This window comes from Arachis ipaensis, chromosome B1, assembly GCF_059453495.1.
Source record: "Arachis ipaensis isolate K30076 ecotype BB chromosome B1, ASM5945349v1, whole genome shotgun sequence".
NCBI lineage: Eukaryota > Viridiplantae > Streptophyta > Magnoliopsida > Fabales > Fabaceae > Arachis > Arachis ipaensis.
In genome coordinates this window covers 130,467,903-130,495,104 of record NC_142436.1, presented here as the reverse complement: position 1 = coordinate 130,495,104, position 27,202 = coordinate 130,467,903, and the positions used below count along the sequence as shown (strand labels likewise).

General features: G+C 34.8%; 2 protein-coding genes and 1 pseudogene across 3 annotated transcripts; all 3 read left to right on the top strand.

Annotated features, from left to right (window-relative positions):
* The first annotated feature begins 3,370 nt into the window (after positions 1–3,370).
* LOC148578378 (2-dehydro-3-deoxyphosphooctonate aldolase-like) lies at positions 3,371–13,173 on the top strand. The gene is made up of 13 exons (XM_088503030.1): positions 3,371–3,695; positions 7,519–7,600; positions 8,149–8,251; positions 8,432–8,497; positions 8,653–8,712; positions 8,816–8,890; positions 9,004–9,088; positions 9,415–9,488; positions 10,144–10,188; positions 10,616–10,714; positions 10,851–10,898; positions 11,018–11,065; positions 13,114–13,173. The coding sequence occupies exons 1-13, from the start codon at positions 3,371–3,373 to the stop codon at positions 13,171–13,173; spliced, it is 1,170 nt and encodes a 389-aa protein (XP_088359156.1).
* Positions 13,174–14,608: 1,435 nt separating this feature from the next.
* LOC148578377 (uncharacterized) lies at positions 14,609–15,679 on the top strand. The gene is made up of 3 exons (XM_088503028.1): positions 14,609–14,875; positions 14,959–15,390; positions 15,512–15,679. Exons 1-3 carry the CDS (start codon positions 14,609–14,611, stop codon positions 15,677–15,679), a joined length of 867 nt encoding a protein of 288 aa, XP_088359154.1.
* Positions 15,680–19,140: 3,461 nt separating this feature from the next.
* Positions 19,141–24,896, top strand: LOC148578376 (cysteine protease ATG4-like; annotated as a pseudogene). Its single transcript, XR_015902452.1, has 7 exons — positions 19,141–19,452; positions 22,050–22,598; positions 22,687–22,772; positions 23,138–23,188; positions 23,317–23,697; positions 24,035–24,173; positions 24,837–24,896. The product of XR_015902452.1 is annotated as a cysteine protease ATG4-like (transcript).
* Positions 24,897–27,202: the final 2,306 nt, after the last annotated feature.

Genomic DNA, 27,202 nt, shown 5'->3' with positions numbered 1-27,202 from the left:
AACTTTAGCCCAAACGTTGGTAGCAGCAAAAGGAGGCAGCTGATATGAAAAGCTTGAGCCAAAGTTTGCCTCAAACTTTGACTCAAGCTTTTATGATTCATGACCCGGTTCACAATGGGTTTCTCTCCAACTCCAAGAGCAATCAACAGAGGCTTTTATCAACCCAATTCCATCAAGAGCAAAGGCCCAATTCAAGGCTTGAAGACCATTTAAAGAAAGTGTATAAATAGCTTAGGATTTAAGTTTTCGGGGAGCTTTTCTTTTAGAATTCTTAGAACACTTAGAGAGAGAGCTCACCTTTACATTTTAGTTGTTGTTTTTAGAATTCAAGAGAATTAGGAAGGAGAATTGATCTCTCTTCTTCCTTGTTCTTGCTCAGCACTTTTTACTTTTCTTGCTTTGGATCTTGGGTGGAGAATTGAAGAACTTCTGTTTCAATCTCACCTTGAGATCTTGTTTAATTTTCTGCATAATTGAATTTCCATTTCTGTTAATTGCTTCTTCTTCTACTATTTCTGCAATTTACTTTTCTTCATTTCCTTTGCAATTGTTCTTGCTGGATCTAGGAAGGCAGTGAGATCTAGACTTGGCTATCTAGTCTCTTGAGTCCTGAGATCTACAGCTTTCAATTTCAATTTCCTTGTTTCGTTGCTACACCAAGCTTATTTTCATTTTCATTCAAGATCCGGTTTAATTGAGTCCATCTGTTACATTTCTGTTTGTTGAATTTTACTTTCTCTTGTTTAATTTCTGCAAATCCAATTCCCAATTCCCTTTACGATTCAAGTTATTTAAATTTCTTGCATCTTAAGATTCTGCAATTTACATTTCTTGCAATCTAAGTTTCTGCAATTTAATTTCTTGTTCTTTAAGATTCAGCACTTTTACTTTCTGCCCTCTTTAATTTCTTGTCAATTGTCCCTCTCCCTTTTAAATTTCATGCAATTTAGTTTTTGCAAATTATAAACCACTCAACCAATACTTGATTCGCTTGACTAAATCAACCACTAAACTAAAATTGCTCAATCCTTCAATCCCTGTGGGATCGACCTCACTCCCATGAGTTTTATTACTTGATGCGACCCGGTACACTTGCCGGTGAGTTTTGGGTGTTGGAATTTCATTTTCCAAAAATATCCATCAAGTTTTTGGCGCCGTTGCCGGGGATTGAAATAGATTGACAATGATCAAGTGAAGTGGAGATCTAGATCTAGCATTTTTATTTTCTGTTTCTCTAACTTTGGACTAACCCACTAACTGTTTGAATTTTTGCTTGAGCTAACTACAATTTCATCACGGATTGAAGTATTGCTATCCTTCTGGTTTTGTATGATTTTTATGTCTTGTTTGCATGTCAGGGACAAGGAAAGCTATACCAACCTTTTGTGAACAAGACGAAAGAACCCTCAGGAGATTAAGAAGAGCTGAAAGAGGGAAAAACATTGTTGGAGAAGAGGATTCGGAAGAAGAAGAGTTCCAAGATATGGAGGAACATACAACAATTCCAACTAATCCACAAGGAGGAGCAGCTAATAACAACAACAATCCACCACAGAGAAGAGTTCTGGCTTCCTACACATTTGCAAATCCTAGACATTGTGGGAGTAGCATTCATACACCAAATGTTAATGCAAATAACTTTGAACTAAAGCCACAACTCATCACATTAGTTCAAAACAATTGCTCTTATGGAGGAGGACCACTTGAAGATCCAAATCAACACTTGTCCACTTTCTTGAGGATTTGTGACACTGTTAAAACCAATGGAGTGCATCCTGACAGCTATAAGCTACTGCTATTTCCATTCTCTCTCAGAGACGAAGCCACCCAATGGTTGGAATCTTTCCCAAGAGACAGCATTGACAATTGGGATGATCTAGTGAGCAAATTCCTTGCCAAATTTTACCCACCTCAAAGGGTTATCAGATTGAAGACTGAAGTACAAACATTCACCCAATTGGAGGTTGAACCATTATATGAGGCATGGGAAAGATACAAGGCTCTGATCAGGAGGTGTCCCCCTGGAATGTTCAATGAGTGGGATAGATTGCAGAATTTCTATGAAGGCTTGACATTGAAATCTCAAGAGGCCTTGGATCATTCAGCTGGAGGCTCTTTGCAACTCATGAAAACTGCAGAAGAAGCTCAAAATCTCATTGATATGGTAGCTAACAACCAGTATTTCTTCGCTCACCAAAGGCAACGCCAACCATCACAAAGGAAGGGAGTGATGGAGTTGGAAGGAGTGGACTCAATCCTAGCTCAAAATAAATTGATGCAGCAGCAGATTCAACAACAATTTGAGCAAATGGCCAAGAGGATTGATAGCCTCCAAGTTGCAGCAGTAAGCACCAATCAACCATCAACCACATGGGGAACAAATGAAGAAACTCAAGAGGAGCAACAGTAGGAGCAAGTCCAATACATGCACAACCAAAATTCTGGGTCAAATGAAGTCTATGGTGATACTTACAACCCTTCATGAAAGAACCATCCAAACCTGAGGTGGGGAGATAACCATAACCAAAACCAACAACCATGGCAAAAAAATTCAAATAAAAACACCTCAAGAAACAACCAAAACAACAATCAGCAGCAAACCACCCAAAACCCTTACAGAAAACCCCAAAACAACCACCCCAACCCCAACCATTATCCATCCAATAACCAACCCACAAACCAAAACACTTACCACCAACCCTCAACACCCTATAACCAGCCAATTTCACATGACTCTCAGAGAATCACTAACCTGGAAACCTTGATAGACAAAATGTGGAAACACCAAGAAATGACAACCAAAAATCAAGAAGCCTCCATAAAGAATATGGAGAGGCAAATTGGCCAGCTCTCTAAACACCTGGCAACAGAGAGACCATCAAGTTCCCTGCCAAGTGACATAATTCCAAATCCTAAGGAAGAATGCAAGGCAATACAGTTAAGAAGTGGGAGAACATTGATGAGCAACAATGACACTACTAGGAAGCAAGCAGAGAACAGCAAAAGGCCAATAGAGGGGGAAAAGCCAACACACGTAGAGGAAGCCAATGGTGATGATGCAATGGCAAGCAAGCAAACTAAAGAAAAGGAGGAACAATCAAAAATTCCAAAAAAAGGGAATGAAGCAATTGAAGAGCCAACCAAGAATCAAAAGCAACAAGCAGAGAAGAACTTTGTACCTCCACTACCATATCCCTAGAGATTCAACAAGGAGGCAAAAGATCAACACTTTCATAAGTTCCTTGAGACTTTCAAGAAGTTAGAGATAAATATTCCCTTAGCTGAGGCACTGGAGCAAATGCCCCTATATGCCAAGTTCATGAAGGAGCTAATCAACAAGAAGAGAAGTTGGCAAGAAAAGGAAACTATCATGCTCACTGAAGAATGCAGAGTATTGATTCAAAAGGGACTTCCCCCTAAACGTGAAGACCCTGGGAGTTTCTTTCTACCCTGTGCCATTGGTAACATGACCATCAGCAAGGCGCTGTGTGACCTAGGGGCTAGTATCAATCTGATGCCCTCCTCTCTAGTGAAAAAGCTGCGCATGAAAGAAGTGAAACCAGTACAGATGTCTTTAGAATTGGTGGACAAATCAGTAGTGTACCCAAGGGGTATAGTTGAGAACTTTCTAGTCAAAGTAGACATATTCATTTTCCCTGCTGATTTTGTGATCTTGGAATCTGATGAGGATGATGGTGACTCTATTATACTGGGAAGGCCATTCTTGGCCACTGCTAGGGCCATCGTAGACGTAGAAAAAGGAGAGTTAACCCTTAGGCTACATGATGAAAGTGTCACACTAAGTGTCTCTCCAGAAATAAAGTTCATCAATGAAAAAAAAGATAGCATGGAAACTGACAAGATAGAACTGCAGAGGAAGGAAGAAATTGACAAGATGATCAGCAGTTACCTCCCAAAGCAAGAAGTAGATAATGCAGCATGGGAAGAAGAAAAAGAACTCGTACAGAGCAATGAAGAGATTCATGAAAGCACTGATGTGTTAGTTATCAAGAAGAAGAATCCCAAAATGAAGCCCACTTGCAAGTAGAAAGGATCAATAAGAAGAAGAAAGAAGAATGAAAATAGAATAAAAAAGGGTTGGAAGAACAAAAAAATTCCAACAGAAGGGCTCTCCAAAGGTGACAAAGTGCAGTTAGTCTATCAACAACTGGGAGCAAGCCAACAGATTGATGATTACTATACTGTGAGCAAAATACTCTCACTAGAACATGCTGAGATAGAACACCAAGGAACAAAGAAGAAGCTCACAATCAGAGGGGACAAGTTGAGGCACTATAACCATCAACCACCATGAAAGAAAGCCCTAATGTCAAGCTAGTTACATTAAAAGAGCGCTTGTTGGGAGGCAACCCAACCAGAGGTAGTTTTCTTTTCATAGCCTTTTCAATAAAAATGTTGAATATTTGGTATGCATTGCAAGGAGCTAAGTTTGGTGTTACACACCAAAACAATTTAAAGGAGAATAAAGGATTATAAGTTTGGTGTTCCACCAAAACATCATTTAAAAACACATTCTCACTTCTTGCACAATACTAGCTCCAAGCAATCAAACAGATTATTCAATTACTTAATTACTCTCTAGTTTTAACTTCATAACCTTTAGCAAGAACACAAGATTTTGCATGTAGTTAACCTGTGTATCAGAGGAAGTGGCAAGGAATTAAGTTTGGTGTTCCCATACACCAAATTAAATCCAAAAGCCACCCTCTATTCATATGTACTAATCAGTAACCTAAGGGCTTGAGAAGCAAGCAACTTTTGAGAATTGTGCAGGGAACTAACCATCAATTGAAGACATTATGCATCATAACTCAAAAGGGGCACAACAGAAGGAAGGACAAAGGAACTGCAAACCAATAGGTTGTATCTATACTTAACTCTTGCTGTTGAGAAATGCTTTGACTTATGTCTTGCTAAAGTGTTCATCTAGTACAAGTAAAATCACTCTTTGCAATAAGTAAGCTAGTCTAAGTGTGTGCTTGTGTGTTTACTTTCACTTAACTAAAAGCATATTTTGTCCCCTGCATCTCTAATTCAATAAAAGAAATGTTTGGAATGTGAAGTGAGTTAGTTCTTTGTTAGACAGAAGTACAATAATAGTGAGTGGTGGTATGAATGTATGATTGTATGATATCTCACTTTTAGTGAATAAGAGAACTAGGTTGTCCCCTTTTAAGTAGAAAGTAGTTCACTGTCTATGAATCTCAATAAAATAAAAGTCCTTGGTTAAAAAGAAAAACAAAAAGAAAAAAGAAATAAAGCTAGACACCAATAGCTTAAACCTTAGAATATATGCCTGTGGTGTCTTTGTACTAGGATCTGCTTGGATTATTAAGTTCTTTGGAGTGCATCAACACTTGGTGACTTGGGTTAACTAACCCGGGATCATCAACTGAAAATCCACTATCAAGAGCAACCTAACTACAAAGCATTTAGTAACCCAAAGAGGTGCTGGGCATCAATGTTCTAAGAAGGAATGTAAGCCAAGTGTCTATAGTGAATAATGTGTCAAGCATAAAGAAAGAAAAGAGCTTGTTACACATGACACTGAACTAAAGCTTATGAAGAAAAATAATAGTCAAGGACAAAGGAATAATGAGAGGTCATAGCAGTGTGTTGCTTGATGCTTGAGGGAGACTTTCTAGGCCTAAAAGTCAATAAGAAGTGAGTGTTTACATATCTACATAAACCCCATGAGCTACCAATAATACTCTGCTAGCATGAACACCATCTTCCATTCCATTCTTTCTTCTCAATAATTCCTTTCTTGCTTGGGGACAAGCAAGTTTTAAGTTTGGTGTTGTGATGACAAGTCATCTTAGCCTAGTTTCACTAGTCTTTTTCTTTTTGTTTTCAATTGATTTTATGCACTTCTTGAGCTATAAGCAAGCCAATTGGGTAGAATTTCATGTTTCCTTTGATTCAATCAACCATGGATGAATTAATGCAATTTCAAGAGATTTTATGCTATAATTGTCATATATTATGAAAGAATAACAAACTCATGATTTTGAGCATAGCTTTGATGTGTTTGGTTGATTGATGATAGGTGAAAAGATCTTTGAAGAAGGTTGAAGAAAGAAGAAAGGGCAAGGAGCAAGAGAGAACAAAAAGTTTGAGCAAAAGCTTGCCTCAAACTTTAGCTCAAACTTTTGGAAGAGTTGAATTCACCCTGGATGGAGCAAAAGCTTGCGCCAATGTTTGCCTCAAGCTTTTTGGCAAACGTTGGCGCCACACACCAACACCCTGGAGGAGAAAAGCTTGCGCCAACGTTTGCCTCAAGCTTTTTGGCAAACGTTGGCGCCACAAGGCATTCAAGAAAGCTCAACGTTTGGCTAAAAGTTTGACCTCAAACTTTAGCCCAAACGTTGGTAGCAGCAAAAGGGGGCAGCTGATATGAAAAGCAAGAGCCAAAGTTTGCCTCAAACTTTGACTCAAGCTTTTATGATTCATGACCCGGTTCACAATGGGTTTCTCTCCAACTCCAAGAGCAATCAACAGAGGCTTTTATCAACCCAATTCCATCAAGAGCAAAGGCCCAATTCAAGGCTTGAAGACCATTTGAAGAAAGTGTATAAATAGCTTAGGATTTAAGTTTTCGGGGAGCTTTTCTTTTAGAATTCTTAGAACACTTAGAGAGAGAGCTCACCTTTACATTTTAGTTGTTGTTTTTAGAATTCAAGAGAATTAGGAAGGAGAATTGATCTCTCTTCTTCCTTGTTCTTGCTCAGCACTCTTTACTTTTCTTGCTTTGGATCTTGGGTGGAGAATTGAAGAACTTCTGTTTCAATCTCACCTTGAGATCTTGTTTAATTTTCTGCATAATTGAATTTCCATTTCTGTTAATTGCTTCTTCTTCTACTATTTCTGCAATTTACTTTTCTTCATTTCCTTTGCAATTGTTCTTGCTGGATCTAGGAAGGCAGTGAGATCTAGACTTGGCTATCTAGTCTCTTGAGTCCTGAGATCTACAGCTTTCAATTTCAATTTCCTTGTTTCGTTGCTACACCAAGCTTATTTTCATTTTCATTCAAGATCCGGTTTAATTGAGTCCATCTGTTACATTTCTGTTTGTTGAATTTTACTTTCTCTTGTTTAATTTCTGCAAATCTAATTCCCAATTCCCTTTACGATTCAAGTTATTTAAATTTCTTGCATCTTAAGATTCTGCAATTTACATTTCTTGCAATCTAAGTTTCTGCAATTTAATTTCTTGTTCTTTAAGATTCGGCACTTTTACTTTCTGCCCTCTTTAATTTCTTGTCAATTGTCCCTCTCCCTTTTAAATTTCATGCAATTTAGTTTCTGTAAATTACAAACCACTCAACCAATACTTGATTCGCTTGACTAAATCAACCACTAAACTAAAATTGCTCAATCCTTCAATCCCTGTGGGATCGACCTCACTCCCGTGAGTTTTATTACTTGATGCGTCCCGGTACACTTGCCGGTGAGTTTTGGGTGTTGGAATTTCGTTTTCCAAAAATATCCATCAAGTTTTATTAGCGGGTCCTAATGTGATTAAATCAGAGGAACATATTATGAAGATGGCTAAGTACATAAAGACTATTACATCTAGATATGATATTGTTCTCCATTAAGGAACTTTTTGTTCCTTTGGTTTCATGGGAAAAAATATCGAAGCTAATTTGATTGAAATCCAATAGGGAATAATTGTAGTGCCTAAGTTGAATTATACAAAAATTGTTAGTAGTTCGATAAGTATAATCATGACAATCATCCCCCATGGGTTTGCAGCAAAATTCTTTGTAGTATTTTGTGTGAAATTAAATTCCTTTTTCTTACCTAATACACATTATCTAACTTTGTGTCATTCAAAATATTTTGCTATAATAACAACCACTTGAAATACGGAACTCTTTTACTTATTGTTTCCCAGAATTGCATCTAGTATAAGAGTTTTTACTCATTATAGGCATTGTGGGCTGAGATATTGAACCTATATAATTCTAAGAGTAATGTTGGTTAGTAAAACCAACATAACACTTGCTATGGATGAGAGAGAATTCACATGACAAGGAATCAAAAATTAAACTTGTAAAATATAATGTCGGGAGATGGTTTGTATCTTTGTTGAAAGTTAACATCATCTAGAGTATGTGCGACTTTCAGAGTTGGCATCCCATTAGTTTTCAAATCAAGCTTTGTTAAGGCTAATAGAACATCATCAAAATCTTTTTGTGGCCTAGAGATGGTTGAGGTGTTGAAGGTTATGATTCTATTACTTTTTATTATGATATATTGCTTTTGTTGTTTGCATTTTGAGAATTACAGTAGGAACACTTGTTTGAAAAATGGTGTAATTGTCGAATTCCATATAATGGCAAAGCTATTTTGTTATAGTTGAACTATTTTTTCTTTATTTAATTTTGTTATGTTATAATTTCAGATACTTGAGAAGGTTAAAGTAGCATATGACCTCCCCATAGTGGCAGATGTGCATGAGTCTATCCAAGTAAGATGTTTTAATTTTAACTAAATTTAGCCTTCAAAAATTATACAAGTATTACAATAATGTAATTATTTGGCACACCATCCAAGCTTGTCATAATGTTGTCTTCGATTTTGGATCCTAATCTACCTTTAACAGATTTATCTTTTCTTTGACAGTGTGAAGTAGTCGGCAGAATTGCAGACATCATTCAAATAACAGCATTCTTATGCCATCAAGTAAATATTCTTTACATCAAGTTTTAGTGTCAATTGGATGGATATAAAATTAAGTAGATGTGATCACGTCAATTCTTTTTTTGTGTTTTTCCTCTGATGACAGACAGATCTTCTCGTTGTTGTAGCCAAAATTGAAAAAATTGTCCACATCAAGAAGGGCCAGTTTTGTGCTCCTTCCGTGGGTATATTATCCTGCTATGTTGCAAGTTTTAATAATCAACAATTACTTAAGCTCGGTAAATATTCTCTGTCTTTTAGTATTCTCATGTTTTATAATGTTCATATGAATAGGTCATGACAAATTTAGCAGAGAAGGTTCAGTTGGCTGGAAATCCTAATGTTATGGTTTGTGAGAGAGGAACTATGTTTGGATACAGTGAGTTATAACATCTTTTATGAGGTCTTCTGTATGCTTTTGAATGATGTTACTCTTTGAAACCGTTCAGTATCATGAATTGCTTTCTGTTTCCACATGTTCTAGTTTCTTTTTAATCTTGTGTTCTTTTCACCTGTATGATTTAATTTGAATCTATATTTTTTCTTTTTAAGTGATCTGTAGCACATTCCCTCCTATAATCAAAATTTTTAACATGCATTTAAGGTTTAACTTTGCTCAAAGAATGTCAGCACTACAGTTGATTGTCCACTATCATTCTATTTTCAAAACCCAGAATTGATTAAATTCGTTGCCTTTTTATATAGATGATTTGATTTTTGATCCACGTAACCTGGAGTGGATGAGAGAAGCTAATTTGCCCTATTGTAAGTCAATATTTGTTTTATTATATATTTCTCTTTAAGATGAACTATTTGAATCTTTCTATGCTTTCTTATTCAATGGAAGGTTATAATATGTTAGGGAGAAAGGTATCTCCCTTCCTGAACCATTTATTTGATGATATAATTACGATTCATTAAATAGGATGAATCTATGTGAACACAATCAGCCAGACTAGTACATGTTAATATGGTCAAAGTTGCTTTAATGACCAACTCTAAGCTGCATTACTTCCCTTTCTATATCTTAAAAGAAAGATTATTCCATAATTTCCCAAATTGTTTTCATTGACATAATTACATTACCTAACATGCACAGATGGCGCTCTCCAATCTTTTGTAATTTTTTTTTCAGTTTTTCTGTTGATATTTTGTCAATGATACTGGAGTGTTTTGTTCACATCATCCCCAAGGAATAATATTGTTGTATGTTCAATATGCGAATAAACTAAGAAGAAAATTAGATGGAAGGCATTTGCCAATTTATGAGAATAGATTGACTTCATTATTCCTTTTGCCGTAACTCTAGAGAACTACTCATTACTGGGCCTTTTGCCATTATTCTAATATTTGTGTCATGGTAAAGTTTCTTGCACTGCTTCTTTATGCCATTTTCATTGGAAAACTCAATTATTTACTCAATGTTTATCCCAGGTAGCTGATATAACACACTTACTACAACAGCTTGCTGGAAAGAAGGCAGGTTTATACTTGGACTTTTCAGTAGTTTGTATTTTGCAACACAACAGTTGTCTCATATAATTCTCTTTTTCTCTGTAACTTTTTACTCCTTTTTCCCAGTATTTAACTATTCCATGTTATGTAAATGCATTCTCTTTTTCTCCGTGCATTCTTACTCCGTGCGAAAGTGCTCCTTGTTTAATTTCAATAAGTGTATTATAGAGCAGAGTGCTCTCTTCAGATTCATGATGTCAAAAGTTCATTGGCTTCTATGCATTGTTGATTCATAAGGATCATTGTGTATTGGAGTACACCTGCCTCATGTTATCTTTCTTTTTTTTTCATTTGAACACTGGAGTCACACAAGATCTGTTTCTACTTTGAACCTAACTATCATACGAGATTTCTTTAGCTCCAACTTTTAACATTCTGCTTTCATGTCTAGTTGGATGGCGGAGGTGTTGTAAGTGGAGGTCTTCGAGAATTAATACCTTGCATTGTAAGAACTGCAGTTGCTATAGGGGTGGATGGGATTTTCATGGAGGTATATATATTAGTTTTATTTTTTTAGGGGGATCTTATTGGAATTATTATTAAAAGAAAGAAGTTTAGGGTAAACTTTAAGGCTTATATTTAGTTTGTTCATCAAACAGCTTTTAAATGCTTTCTTGGTTCTTAAGGTACATGATGATCCATTGAGTGCACCTATTGATGGTCCAACACAGTGGGTGAGTTGTTACTTATCAAAATCGTTCAAATTTATAGGACATCATTTTGCCAACATTTACTTTTTCTTTGATGCTTCTGAATATTAATGAACTATATGCATTATCTCCTTATTTGATATCCTTTACGCCACTTGGAGGAGTTGCTTGAAGATCTTGTAACTATTGCTGTAAGTTGTTTCTTGAAAGGCAAATTTTTTGGTGTAGAATGTGAGACAATTTCACACCTGTAGAAATGCGTTGGAAGTAGTTGGTGTGTGACAAGTGTCTAAGAAGGGGACAATTTCTGGCAGTGCACAGTGGAATCATCTAGAGTTTTTCAGGTGATGGGTTAAGATAATAGTTTGTTAACGTTAGAAATTTCTGAGTAATTAATGTAGGGTATCAATGGGCTTATCATAGGTGGGCTTTTTTTTGCGCAAGGTTAGATGAATCTGATTTTTTGGACGGAGTTAAATGATTTTTACAAAAGTATAATTAGTTTGTTATTTTTTAGACGTTGAGATATAAGAGGATTTGTGATCATATGTATATTCAAAGGCTTGAGGAACACACTAAGTGGGTCAAAGAATATCTGACCTATGTTTTTAGTAGTTTTTTAGTTGAAAAAAAGATATGTATAAAGTTTTTGTAATGTAATTTATGAGTAGTTTATTAGTTTTATTTTGTATAAACATACTTTGAGGGTTTAATTTAAATAATTAGTGGTGAAAACGAATTTAATGAATGAATTTGTAGTTGATCATGTATCTCTGAATGTGAGTAATTTGGATTTCCAAAAATAAGATTTAGGATTCAGTTTTAGGGATTAGGATTTCGGATTGTGAGTTAAGGTTTGAGTTTAAGTGATTCACAAAGATCATGAATAGTAAACTGTAAAATATGACACCTGAAAACGAAACTAATAACCGTAGACCATATATTATCATTTGTGAATCAAAAAGATATAATCATAAACTCTAAGTCCGTAAGCATAAACAATAATTTTGTTAAAGATAAACTGTGAACTCTCTTTCTGCAAACCATGAACCCAATGACCTAAATAATAAACACTAAATTGTAAACTATCAATCGATATACCTAAATCCGTAAACCGTAACACATATATCATAATCTGTAAACCTTAATTCATATATCGTAAAACATAAATCTTATGCATAAAATCCTAATTTCTAAATTTGTTAACTCTTTTTGGTATTAGTTTAGTATTTAGAATTCGGGATTAAGGATCTAAAATTATGTTGTATCATTTGTTGTGCCTGTTGTTCTCTTATGAAAAGTAATTATGTTGTTTATATTTTGATTTGTGTGGCTATTGTAATTGAGTAGTATAATGAGTAATTAACGTAGGTAATTAAACGTGTGTATTGTTTTATTTTGTATAGTGAATGTTATATATATTTTTATTTTCCTTTAATATTTTATATATATGGACCAGTCATATTATGTAGCAAAATTATTTAGGTGTGTGCACTTCCACGTTCCAACTGCGAACCTCAAATCATTCCACCTATGACAAAAAGGCCAATAAAACGAGACCCAACTAGAACTCATACTAATTATCTATCCGCAGTTTGCTTAACACAAGATAATAATGTTTCCATGTCACGTGAAGTTAGTAGCAATTTCTGACTCGAGAGGAGACCATTGCTGTAACTTGTGACATCTGCTCTCTCGGTCGCACATTGCCAGCTCCACTCCATTTCTACACATGTAGAAGCCATAACACTTTCTACACGGGAGACTTTGCCCTCTTGAAATTCATGATTGTACTTTTGTCCCCTAATAAAAAAGGTGGTACTTGCAGCAGAAAGTATTGGCATCTAAGTCATAAAATTTTTTTACGAATATATGATTTTGTATGTGTCATGCAAATACAAAAAATCAATAGATTGAGGGAAGAACTTAAAATTTGAATTCCCTTTTCATTTCCTACTTTTTATTGCGTACTTTCTCTAACAAAAGAATTGGACAAGTAAAATTACAAAATATTTTCAAAGTGATTATTATTTTTGCTTTTTGTATTGGGTATCCCTTATCCCCCAATTTTTATTATCCTTCTACTCATCTTAATGAAATTATTTTTTTATTAAAAAAGAAAATTGAAGTGATTATACATTTATTTACCTTTTAGCAGGTGAAAGATTTTTTTGTGTATTTTATTTTGTATTTGAGTTCTAAACTTTTATATGTGATTAACTCTTCTGACATATTGTAGAGGATAAGCAAAGAGAAGAAAAAAAAATTCAATATTGATCCCACACCATTTTGTGAATAACAAGAATGGTATGAAATTTTTCATATTTTTACTCATTTTATTTTTTGATAATATAAATGATTAAGAATCCTTTCTTAATCCTTTCTCTCTTACTAATAAGAACTACTAAGAAGCAAGCAATAAAAAGTGACACATATTTCTGGAAACATCAAAAGGATGCAGAAGTAAAGTTTTTACATATTGTCTAAAATATCCTACAAAAGAAATGAGCAAATTATTTATTTCATTGGTAGACTAATCCATGATGTTACAAATTCAGATTCTTCAAATCAAATTGTGAGAAAACTTCAAGCACAAATCCAAACAAGTTTAAAATTACCAAAGTCTTCTAGCAAAGTAACAAATTATTCTAACATAAATACTCTAAACAACCACATTACTTACTATATGTTTCATCTATTTTAGAGTGAAAATGCTTACATATTTTATTGTTTATACTAACATAAATTCTGATTTTGCAGGTGATGATTTTTTATTATTAAGAATATAATTCCTTGAGGATTGGCCTTTATAAGATCAGACAGTTTTAATGTTGAATGTATGATTATCTTTGCACCCCATCACAAGTTCAAGCCCCTTATAAATGAGAGGTTCTCCTGAAAGAGAGATTATTTGAAGTAGTGACACATCCAATTATCATTTGTTGCAGATTCTATGTAGCCTTTCAAATCTTTACAGTTTCTAGAAACAATGTGGATCTAGAAAGTTAAGTATTTTAATGTGTGATATTTTTTTTTATACTAGGTTTCAAATTTTGTAGTTAATTATATAAATGATTACTTTTAGCAATGCAAAACACAACTAGTTTTTCTTGAATCTTAATGGTGGGATTTTGCTTTCTATAATGGAATTACGCATAAAAGGAATATAACATTTGTGAACCTAAAACCTCTGAGGCTTTTACAATTGAAGGTTCATAACTTTTTGACTAGCAATGAGCCAATTATTGAGGCTTGGAATTTTAGTTGGTCATGACCAGGGAGGGCATTTGATTGTTTCGAGGCAGGGATAGGTTTTCATATGATGAATATATGTGCAGGGACAGATAGCAGATAGAGCGATGATGTTGCTAATTTTTGTTTCTCATAGTGCTCTAAATTGTGTTTGGAGTTTGTGTTTTTATGTGTTTACTTGTTCTATATTGTTTGTTGCAAGATTGATGGATTGTTTTTCAAAATAAATAAAAAATAATATTATTTCCTAAAACAAATTATTCTAATTTTAAATACCACGATACATATTGGCAGTTAAGAGGTATAGTATCAGGAGGGCTGTGGAGTATAAAATATTGGAGAATGACCAGTTGAAGCATGATGTACAGTTTATCTGATTCGGACCCGATTGCTCTTGGAACATATGCATAGCGTATCGCCGAGAGCAAGAAAAATGGGAGGTTAGGAGATACGGTGGTCATCATACTTGTATGAAAACATCGATGGGCTTAGACCATCGTAGGTTGTATCCGAAGGTGATTGCTCAGTACATATTCAACATGGTCAAAACAGATCCAACAATCAGCATAAGGGTTTTGCAGAGAGGTGTGGAGAATCACTTCGGTTATAAGGCATCGTACAGAAAGGTTTGGCTTGCAAAGCAGAGAGTCATTACTAGAATATATGGCGATTGGGAGGAGTCATACAACGAGCTTCCTCGTTGGTTATTCGCTATGCAGATGTACTTACCCGGTAAGATTCAATACATTGTGCTTAGTATGTATAAAGTATCCACCTACACATACTAACTGTTGATGGGTATTTAGGTACTTTGGTGCAACTTGTGACATAGCCTTGGCCTGGTGCAATCGCCACTGTCATGTTTCTTCAGGTATTTTGGACGTTTCCACCATGTGTTGAGGCTTTCAAACATTGCAAGCCACTTATTTCTATCGATGGCACCCACTTATATGGTATATACGGAGGCACGTTACTTATGGCTATTGCTCAAGATGGCAATGCAAATATATTGCCTATTGCATTTGCCATTGTTGAGGAAGAGACGAAGGAGGCTTGGTCGTTTTTTCTTTTGTATTTGCAGCAACATGTGACACCAAAACCCGACGTTTTAGTGATTTTAGATAGGCTCAAATCAGTTGATGCTGCATTGAATGCCGATGAAAGTTTATGGAAACCACCGCATGCGTTTCAGGTGTTTTGTGCAAGACACATTGCTGCCAACTTCATGAGTCACTTCAAAAACAAGGACTTGAAGAAGATTCTGGTTAACGTAGCATATTCGAAGTCGCAGTGGAAGTTTGCTCATTATTTTGGTCGTCTGAGGGGGCGAGAATGTTGCAATTACAAACTGGCTTAAAGAAATGCCTCGTTCACATTGGGTGCAGTATGCGGACGAGGGTCGTCAGTTTGGTCACATGACAACAAACATCTCGGAGTGCATTAACGCTGTCATGAAGGGTTCTCATAATTTGCCCATCATTACTCTTGTTAAGTCAAGTTATTTCTATTTGGGTGAACTTTTTGCTAGGAAGGGTTCAGAGGCCCTTGCTTAGCTTCAAGTTGACACTGAATTCTCACAGACGTTGATGAAGGCCATAGAGTTCAACTCAAAGCATGTAAACACTATGAATGTTTATCAGTTTGATCGGTAAAGGACTATGTTCGTGGTTGAAGAGTTAGCAGCAGTGCTCGGGTCTAGGCAACAGAATTACCAAGTGCTACTTGATGAGGGTAAGTGTGATTGTGGGTATTTCTAGGCTCTTGATGTTCCTTGCCGTTACATTCTTGCAGCCTATTCTCATGCACGACTTGATTGAAAGTGGTATGTACATCCTATGTATTGCATGAGTCGGTCTTTAATGTTTACTGATCAGAGTTTCGACCGATTGGTCACGAGGAAGACTGACCATCCTATGACAGGGCCTGTATTTGGCCCAACCGTAGGATGATGAGAGTAAAGAGAGGTCACCCCGTCAGTTCCAGGATTCATAACAACATGGATGATGTTGAGCATAGCGGGGAGAAGATATGCAGATTGTGTCGTCAAGTGGGTCACACGCGTAGGACTTGTACCACTCTTGATGGGGTGGGGCATCATCTAGTCGACGTTAGTTATAAGTGTCATTTTAGGGTGGATAACTCTTGTATTGTAACCATCATTGAGTTAATTTCGGTAAAAATAAAATCCTTTCGAAAAAGCAGTTATATATTCACGCATTGATTGAAAAGTTGGTTAAATAGTGGCGCGTGAGGTGAATTAGGTTAAAGAGACTTGTATGGACTTGTATGAAATAATGACTTGTATGTGAAAAATATTTGTTCGTTTATCTACTTAAATAAATATTAAAAATTTAAATTTTATTTTATATTTAATAATTTATTAGTGAGTGATTAAATTAGAGAATATCATAAAAAAATAAATGAATTAAATGTTGACTTAATGATAGAGAAAAATACATAAAGAAAAAATAATGTAATACAAAGAAAAAAAATTTAATGGGCAAATTATGTAATTAAATAAATTGGATTTTTTTTTCAAAGATATATAATTGTATTATTTTGTAAAAAAGAAATATATTGTTTATTATAGGGATAAAGACAAAAAAAATGAATCTTTCACTTTGATAAATACCAAAAATTAGCAAAAAAAAAAAACAATAAAATTAAAAATTCACAGGAAACAATGCTTTATAACTTAAGTTATTTTTTATTGGAACTTCTTTGTAGCCAATTTTTCACCTTTAAAATTATCTAAATAAATTGGATTTTAAAATTATCTAAATATAATAATTAATAATCTGTTATGTTTCACTCATATAACTAATTTATATAAATTGATATAGAATATAGAATTTTAAAAATTTAAATATAAATTACTTTAAGGTAAACTAAAATACAATATGTCACCAAAAAAAAAAAACTAAAATACAATATAAAGCGTGACACCTTAGAACACTTATATTTAAATTTTAAAAACTCTAAATCAGCATCAATCTCTCTCACTTTGAGGTCGGATTCCATGCCGATCTTTCTTTTTGTCCCTCAGGTGAGTTTCTTTAATTTTTTAATTATTTTATATTAATTTTGTAAGGGTATTTTTCCTACAAAATATAGAACTATATCTGAAGACACCAAAAAAATATAACCATATCTGGTTTTTAGGGGTGAGCACGGGTCGGATTGATTCGAGTTTAGGGTGAAATTAGAACCGAATTAATTGAATTGTAATTGGTTCGGTTTGATTTGAATTTACGTTTTTTTGTGTATGTATCCGAACCAAATCAAACCGATTAAAAACGGATTAGTTCGGTTTGGAGAATTGGGTATCCGATGAAATAGAAATTCATAAAAAAAAATTATTTTACAAATTCTGTAAGTACAATAAAAATGTAAAATCAATAGAAATAATCTAAACATGTTAAAATCCAAACATATTAAACACTAAACACATTAAAATTCAAACATATTAAACACCAAACACATTAAAAACTAAACATATTAAAATCCAAACAAATTAAACACTAAACACATTAAAATCCAAACATATTAAACACCAAACACATTAAAAGTTAAATACAAAAATGCAATAGAGAGAAACTCAAAATCATTAAAAGGCACATATATTTTAAATTTTTATTTTTTTATTTAATTAATACATGATCGGGTCTACGAATTGGTTTGAATTCTGCATTCAAAACCGTTACTCGAACCAATTACTAAAGAGAGTCATTGATTTGGTTCGGATCGGACCTGATTATTCGTTGATTCCAAAACCAATTTAATTAGTTCAATTCGAATTTAGACGGATAATTAAGTACCCTCTAACCGTGCTCACTCCTAATAATTTTGTATGTATCACAAAAGAAAACGTAGTTCTAATTGAAAAAAACAAAGATAAAATCGATTTTGTTTCTACTCACAACAAATATATTTCTACATAAAACACTGGTTTGTCCATACTTTTAAGATTTATTCATAGTTTTCAAATTTAAAATTCAAATGCAATTATTCAGTGTTATTGTTTGTCATATTTAAATTAATTATTTTATATTTTTTATTTACGTGAGATAGAATTGACCTATTAAATTAATAATTTATCAGTTGAATCAATAAATAGGAGTGCTCATGGATCGGATTCGATCCGCATATCCGCGGTATTTATTTGAATCCGATAAAAAATTGCGGATATGGATCTGATCAAAGATCGGATTGCGAATTTTATGTAGGTATTTGCATATCCGCAGATCTCCAAAAATAAATAAATAAATAATTAAATATTCTTCTTATGTTTTATTTCAACTATTAATTATCATATATATTATATTATTTTAATTTTATTATTTAAAAATATATGTTTAATATTATTTTAAGAATAAACATATTTAAAAGAGTAGAAAAAAAAGAATTTTATTAGTATTTTTTAATAAAAATAAGTTTTTAAAAATATTTTTGTGTTTTGCAGATATATCCGATATTCGATCCGATTAGATCGGATCGGATCCAAGCTTAAAAATGACGGATATTAGAACCGATTTGATCCAATAATTTTAGTGCGGATCGGATTGAGATTTTGACCATATTCGATCCGCATTCACTCCTATCAATAAATTACTAATTTGATTAATTCGATCATCAGTTTAATTCTAATAATTATACTATAGTACTTTATATAAATTATTAGTCAGAGAACCAAAATATAATTAATTTTAATAATTGTATTTAGATAATTTTAAAATTACTTTATTTAATTATATAATTTGTCCTAATTTAATGTTTATAAGAAATTAAAAAGCATATTTAAGGCTTAAAGAAGTTGGAGGAAAGAAAAATATCGGACGACAAAGAGAATAGTAACTGATAAAAATATCCGCACCCGTAGGTACCTGATCCACTTCTATCCGATTGAAACGGGTTTAAACCCGACCCAGAGCGGAATCAGACCGGAGCGGGTTGTTGAGCGGGGCAGGTAGGAGCGCACTCACACTTTAGTTCCCAAATCCCAGACCCTCGACTCCCCTCTTCAGCTCTTCTCCAAGCCTCCAAAGACGACCGCCTCTGCTCAGCTGCACTAGACCACCCGTCACAGCCCGCCCGTCCCTGCAGCCGGTTGGCGTCCTCACAGCCACCGAGCTCACCTCTTCAGCTCTTCTCCAAGGACCACAGCCTCTGCTCAACTGCTTCGGTCACCTCGCCGCTGTCCCTCACTGAGCTCACGTCGGCGTCGCTCCCACTTCTCTCCTCGCCGTGACTGTCCTCGCCGGCTCGCCTCTCCCGTCTGCTGTCTCTGGTCTCTGCTCGCCTCTCCCTCATCGTCTCTTGCTAACTGGTAAGCACTCCTCTCCGGCTCGCTTCTTCAGTTTTTATTTTAAGTTAATTTTGTATGATTTATTTTTTATGTTAAAATAGTTAAACTAAATTCATAATATTACTTATGATTGCTGTTGATGGCTGATAATCTGATTTTGTATTGTTGATGGTTGATTTTGTGATGTTACTTGTTGATGCTTTGATTTATGATTTTGTGTTGTTGCTATTTTGATTGTGTGCATTCTGATTTTTGATTTTGTGTTGTTGATGCTTTGATTTTGTTAAACTAGACTCATAATATTGTTTATTCAAACAAGCAAAACATTCATTTTGTCTGCAACGTTTTTCTTTTTATTTGAATGCAACCTGCAATTTTGGATTATGCTGCTTTTCAGTTATAAATGGATAAGGCAAAATATATGATGCATTGGTGCTAAACCCTTTTTTTCAATTTCTTAAGAAATGTTACTTGAAACCACACTCCTAACAAAAGGGTGGTGTGCCCCATTTTTATTAATATTAAATTAATATTATTTGTTATCTTGCAAAAATAATTTTGCTGTGCATACACGTAGATATAGTAGCACCATGAATGAATGATAATGAATTGATGATGTGATGAATGACTCGCTTCCAAGTTGCCTTACAGTGGTTTCGCTCAAACTCACATGTCGGCCCCCAAAGATTTATATTGACGAAGATAAGTCCCTCCTTTGATGAATGGCTGAAGTTACCGGCTGCCGTGGACCAACTCTAATTTTAGTTTAGACTACATTCCCTTAACAACTAACTAGCAAATTAGTTAAACAAGAATGAACAACCACCCTAATTTGTTTTTGGCTTTACTTTTAAAAAGATTGACTAGGAACTTGGAACAGTCTTGGAGAGTTTGCACTTGGTCTTTCGATATAATTGAGAAATTTTTGCTGGGGTAACACTTGATTGGTTGTGGTTAATAGGTAAAGGGTGGTGAGATTGGTTAATAGGATTCATTTTTTATATATTCTTAGCATGAGGCATTACTAAGATTGATTTTTTTATTTATTATTTTACAGAGTTAGAGTTAGAGTAAATATTTCTGCATAGCTATACAGTAACTTTTAATTGCATCATCATTAGAGTTATTTTATTGGTTGGCCATGGAAACTATACCTATGCAAATTGTTCAATTCTGAAATAAGTGTTGGCTGCTTCTATTTTTGTTTACCTTTACTTTGGAATTTCAATTTGGTGTTGCTTTCTTCTCAATGGTATTGCTTTACTTCTGAAAAATTATTTCACCATTTTTTCAAAAATGGTGCCAAGTTATTTGGTAAAACTTTGTGTTTACTAATCATAATGCTTAACTTAACTAGTTTATATGCTGTGTTTTCAATGTTGGTTTGTTAAATGGTGGAAGAACAAGAATAATGATTGAAGACTCCTTTGATGCAATTTCTTTATTATGCTATTAAATTTGTAGTGATTAAACATTAATCTTTTTTTAATTTCAAGTTATTTGACATTATATGAATCTTATGTTTGTATTTTAATTTAGTTATGAATTTTAAGTTTTTATCTTAATTTATATATGAATGTGTAAAAATTAAAATGTTATTTAATTTTTATAGGAGAGGGTAGGGGCGGGACAGGTACCCGTAGGACGGGTTAGGGTAGAGCAGCCTACTACCCGCGGGTAGGGGTGGTGCGGGTAGTAGTGGAGTGCAAGGACGGCGGGGCGGGGTCGGGTAGGGCAAAAACCCGCCCCTACCCGCCCCACTGCCACAGAGGTAGAGAGGGAAGAAGAAGAAGAGAAGTGGAGTCTCAACCAAGTCTCCCAATAGCTCTATAACACTTCAAGATCCTCCTGGTATGGTGTCCTTTTTCAATTTCACTTTATTCTCATCCAATTCTAACTCATTCCCACAAAAGGAAAATCAAACTAATACAGGAGTATAAAAAATTAAAAATCTTTTCTTTCCCCCCTTATTTTCTGTTAACTTTTAAAATTCCCTTCGAATTTTCTTTTATCAAGGTTAGTTGATTTACTCGTGCAATTGCTTTAGCATCTTCAATGAATTTTGGATTTGCGTGCTCCGAAACTATTCGATTTATGTCTCTGCGCGAATTTCCTTTCTGGGTTTTGTTCCTTGTGTTTTTTATTTTATGTTTTTCTCTGTTTTTTTTCCCCTTGCAATGAAGATTCATGTTTTGTGCTATGGAAATTCTTAATGTGTGAAATGGCATCATTGATCCTGGGCATCGATTATGTATGTGTAATGCGTTTATCGTGTTTAGTAAAGGATGGTTCTGTAGATTTGGGGAATTGGACTTTCTGATTTTCTCTTTCAACAAGATTATGATTAGGGGATACTTAACGAGTTGTGGATGATAATGTTAATATCCATTGATTCCTTTGTTTTTTTTTAGCTAGTCGAGACAACATATGTTGTTGGTTCACTTAGTTGTGTTAGTTTGTGGTAGCTCAAAATATTCCTTTTTTTGTTTTTTCCTTTTTGGTTGCTGGATAGTTTAAATAGCTCAATAAAGAAAGCTCTTAATTGTTTCTTGGCTGAATCTTTCAATTCCTAAATTGTTTTGAATGATTACAAGCTTATGTTTTTGGATGCCTTTCAGGTCTGTTTCCCCTTCACCTGCAGATATTGGCCTACACTCGGTTTTTTCCTATGAGCCAACTCATGTTTTTTGTGGTTCATAATGGTATTGAAGAGTATTTGTGAGAGGATCATTGGTGCAACATGTTCTTCTAAAAGCTCAGTTGAGACTATAGATAACAGTCAGGTGCCAGCTTCTTTGAAAGTAGGGTCTGGTGAAAGTAAGTATCCTAACGCTTCCTTGTGGTCAGGCTTCTTTCCATCTGGTTTTTTGGTCTCTGAAACGCATAGTGAACCATTGTCTTCTGAAAAGAAAGCAGTTTATTTTGGAAATAGTGGGTGGGCAGCTGCTGTGTGGAAAGTTGTTAACAGTGGCTCGATGAGGAGATTTCAAGAACGTGTACTTGGGACAGGGAGGACTGAGATTTCAAGTTCTGATGGTGATATATGGTTTCTGGTGTCTGCCATAATATTTCACAACAAGAATCGACTGCAAATGTAGATACTAGTAACGAGTTTGCTGCACTTGAGCAAGATTTTTCTTCAAAAATCTTAGTAACATATTGGAAAGGTCTGTCAAATATACACTACGCTTTCTAGGATGTTTCTTTATGTTAGATATTACATTCACAAATATTAATGTACATACATATCTATAGGCTTTGATGCTATTGGAGATTCAAAGTATACTAGTGATTTTAATTGGGGATGTATGTTTCGGAGCAGCCAGATGCTTGTAGCTCAGGTATTGTGCTTTTTATCCAATGGTTGTATTTAACTAAGCTATTGCCACATTGTACCTTAGTATAATCTCCTTTAGCTAATATTTAAAAGGATTAGCATGTGTTGTTATTTAGCTGAGATTTTCACGTCTTAAATATACCTTTTGTATGTATATGAGGATGTGAAGATGGCTTATCCTCTTTTGTAATCTCAGTTCTATTCTAATAGAAGTTCTTGTAGTATCCCAGAAAGAAGAAAAAAAAAAAAAACCCTCTATATATTAATTCTTGCTTTCTATTATTTATTTATTTATTTATTTTTTCTCTGTTTGTGTTCTCTTTCAAAATATAGCAACTAACAGCATCAAATGGCCTTCCTTGTGTACAGGCATTGCTCTTTCATAAATTAGGTAGATCATGGAGGAAAAATATTGATAAGGTAAGGTGATTGATTTGCAGTGTGTTGTTCTAGTTATCAGATTGTTACTTTTCTATTCATTTGTTGTATGTGTTTCCTTGTTTAATATAAATGCTAATAGGTTAAGTATGTATTTTCATAATATGCAGCCACTGGATAAAGAATATATTGAGATCTTACAAAGTTTTGGTGATTCGGAGGCTTCTGCTTTCTCTATTCACAATCTCCTTCAAGCCGGTAAAGGTTATGGCCTTGCCGTTGGGTCATGGATGGGCCCATATGCCATGTGTCGAACATGGGAAGTTCTAGCTCGTAAACCAGAGGGAGACAGACAACCTTGCAGAGCAGCCACTTCCAATGGCAATTTATGTTGTCTCTGGAGATGAAGATGGAGAACGTGGTGGAGCACCAGTTGTCTGCATCGAAGATGCATCCAAACGATGTTCTGACTTTTCAAGGGGCAAACTTGTTTGGACGCCTCTGCTTTTATTGGTTCCTCTGGTTCTTGGACTTGATAAAATCAATCCAAGGTGTGTAACTTTTTCAATGTTCTATAGGACTATAAATCAATAGGTACTACTACTAAGGGCACTTATTATAATTTTATGTGATGGTAAATTTTGGAACTTCCAATGCATAACAAAATATTTTTATTCTTATATGAATTATAGAAGTGTCAATTTGTAAAGAAAGAGCTTCCTTTATCTGAATACAGTTATATAATTGGCTGCATGTTAACTCATTGCCACATGAAGATCTAAAAATATAATTTAAAATCTGTTCTGCGTCTACTCTCTTCGTTTTCAATATAGCACTATGACAGTATGACTGATCTATTGTGTCTAACTGTCTATAAACCATTATCAGGTATATCCCATTATTGCAATCAACTTTTAAATTCCCCCAGAGCCTTGGTATTTTGGGCGGTAAACCAGGTGCTTCAACATATCTTATTGGTGTTCAGGGTGACAAGGCATTGTACCTTGATCCACATGAAGTTCAGCAGGTACATTATTCTCAACAAATAATTGCCATTTAAAAATTACTGACTTTATTAATTTATTGCACTATTCGGATGTTGGAACTTGTCATATAGGTTATATACTAATGCACTGTATTAATTTAAGTATATGTTGCTCCATGTTTATTTCCATTGTTGATTTAGTAAACCTGTACATCTTGTGTTCTCAACCGGGCAGGTAGTAGCCCTTTAGTTTCAAAAGAAATAGATAAGTCAAAAAATAAAAGTGAAAAACCAAGAAACCATCTAGGTATCAATAAATTATATCAATCGAAACATGATTTGGTCAAATTAAACACAATCTGCAATGATTGTAGTGATGGAATCAGGATGAATCATTGTCCAAAATCGGTTTGGATTATTATGGATAATAATCTGATATTCTTTAAAGTTGTGTGTATGAGTAATCATCTATGATAAATTAGAAAAGGTAAAGCAACTCTTAGGAATTTCTCATCACACAAAAGTGGATCAGCATTTGCTTCCTTCACATGACGTTTTAATTTTACAGTAATCTTACTTTTAGCGTCATTGGTGGGTAAAGCACCATGATTCAGGGGGATTTCCATTAATAACTTTTTCTTGTTATGAGTTGAAGGTGGCAAGAGCCACATGATACTGTCAAGAGACAATCTTAATGTTTTTCAGGTTGTCAATATCAATGGGGAATCCCAAGAGACTAGTACCTCCTCGTACCATAGCAAGTAGGCTTATTACCAGTATTGATTTTCTTCTTGTTCTTATTTCGTTCATTCTTTGTCTCACTTTGCGAAACTTCTACCAGTGTTATCAGGCACATACCCCTAGATTCAATCAACCCATCCTTGGCTATTGGATCTTACTGCCGAGACAAAGGTTTGCTGGTTTCTTTGCCTTAATTTCATGGCTTAAAATAACTTGGTTAACATCTAAGCTTTCTGTTGACCCTGATCATCTGCTTGTTAATGGTGGCTGTCAGATGATTTTGACGACTTCTGTTCCCGAGCTTCCAAGCTTGCTGAAGAATCAAATGGTGCCCTATTAATCACGGTAGCTCAGTCTTGGAGGTTCTTATTGCAAACCGCTAGTAACAATTCGCCGGGTGGCAACCTTGGATTCCAAGACGATGATTCTGTAGCTATGGATGTTGCCAACGAAGCAGGCAACAATGAGGATGATTGGCAACTCCTGTAATTCCAGAGTTGCGCAAGGTTGATTTGAAGTAATGGGTGGAAAAATTTGTTGTTTGATGCTCATGTGCCTAAGCCTAATTTGTCCATGTTGTTGATGCCTAGTTTTGGTGGCTCCCCATTCTCAAGATATGATCGAAAATAGGCTTTGTAGAAAAGTAAATTATACTGAATATGATTCTTTGGCTTAATTTATTTGCTCATTTGTTGATATAACTAACTAGGTATTTGTTGAACGTTACACGGCTAGTTTCGTTCATACTTGTTGCTTGTACCCATCTGTTGGTTACAAGGTACAAACTTGTAGTGGGATTATACTTTTGAACTGTCAAATAAATGGTAGAAAGTGATTCAGAAATGCTGTCTTGAAACACAAGCGTTAGTATAAACTTAATGCAAATGGCTTTTTTAAAATATTTTTTTTTTATAATTTTTTTAACCTAATGTAATGGGATTGAAATGAATGAGTCAATGAGATAGGAGACATTTAACTAGAATGTTAATAGTTGAGAAAAGCAACAAGAAGAAAAATGGAAGACTTGGAATTTGATTGTTGAATATTCTTCTTATTGTATATGATGTTTCGATCAATTCAACGCTTTGCAAATCTTTAGTGAACAACTAAAGTTTATGTGCCATAATGCCATATGCCTGTAAGCAACTTTGCAATTTTATTTAGAGACGCAATAAGTATATTTATGAATTTTTTCATTAAATAACTTTGAGAATATTAGATTGACTGAAACGCTTGTGCTCTCTAATCAACTTGGGTTGGTTATGTGATTAAAGCACTCATTTAAATAAGTGTCGATGATTTAAATTTTGTCTTGTATATATAACAATTTATTAATCAATAATGATGAATCCATAACCTTAGGAGATACCATAAAAAAACTGAAAAAAGAGAAATCATTTATGACTTCTAATTGAAAAGAGTAAAAAACAAAAAAATATTTTTTTTTCCTTCTAAAATCTTAATTCATGATAACAAGCATGATATAATAAATAATGTTCTAAAAATCAAACTTAAGTAGTCGGTTCAACTGAATTAATCAAAGAACCAATCCTTTAGTTAATTCCGTTGTGATGAAAAATCATTAGTAAATAAAAAACTGATGGAACCGACTATTAACCGGTCTGCTAAGAGCTAACGTTTACCCGAACCCACTCTCAGTGACTCACCCATAGCCCCATACATCAGAAGAGAGACATTGCCCTAGCAGCCTCTCACCCCCCACGTTCTCCATCGCCGAACTATTCTCCGTCGCCCAGAGGCTGTCGTTGCCGCCGGCATTGCCACAGAACCCTCAAGTCGCTGCTGGACTAGCCTCACCCTAGCATCCCACTTCTCCCGTGGACGTCGCTCACCTTCACAGAACCCACGCTCACGTTCGTCCTCTTCTCGCCGGTGCGCCTCAGCTCCGTCGCGGTCCTCTTCCCGGCGTCGCTCACGTTCGTTCTATCCTCGGCATCTCTCTCTGTTCAAGCTCTCTCTCTCTCTCTCCGATCTCACTCTCTCTCACCGTGTAAGCCTCCACTGCTGCTTCAGTTTCATTAAGGTGTTTGATGTAGGTGTAAAGATAGAATTACTAGCCCTAAATTTCATTTGGTTGTGATAAATCCAATGTTATTCTTCAGTTTCACCTAACAGGTTATTCTATTTTCTCGATTCAAACTTCAGTTCATAGCATATTAGAGAAACACATCACATAAAATTTTTGGGTCATAATGAATGTCTACGTCACTTGCAATCTACCCTATAATTTCTAGACTTGTATGATTCACAATGTTCTGAAAATCGGTTCGAACTGTCCGATCGAACCAGTTGAACCGTAAACCGGTGAG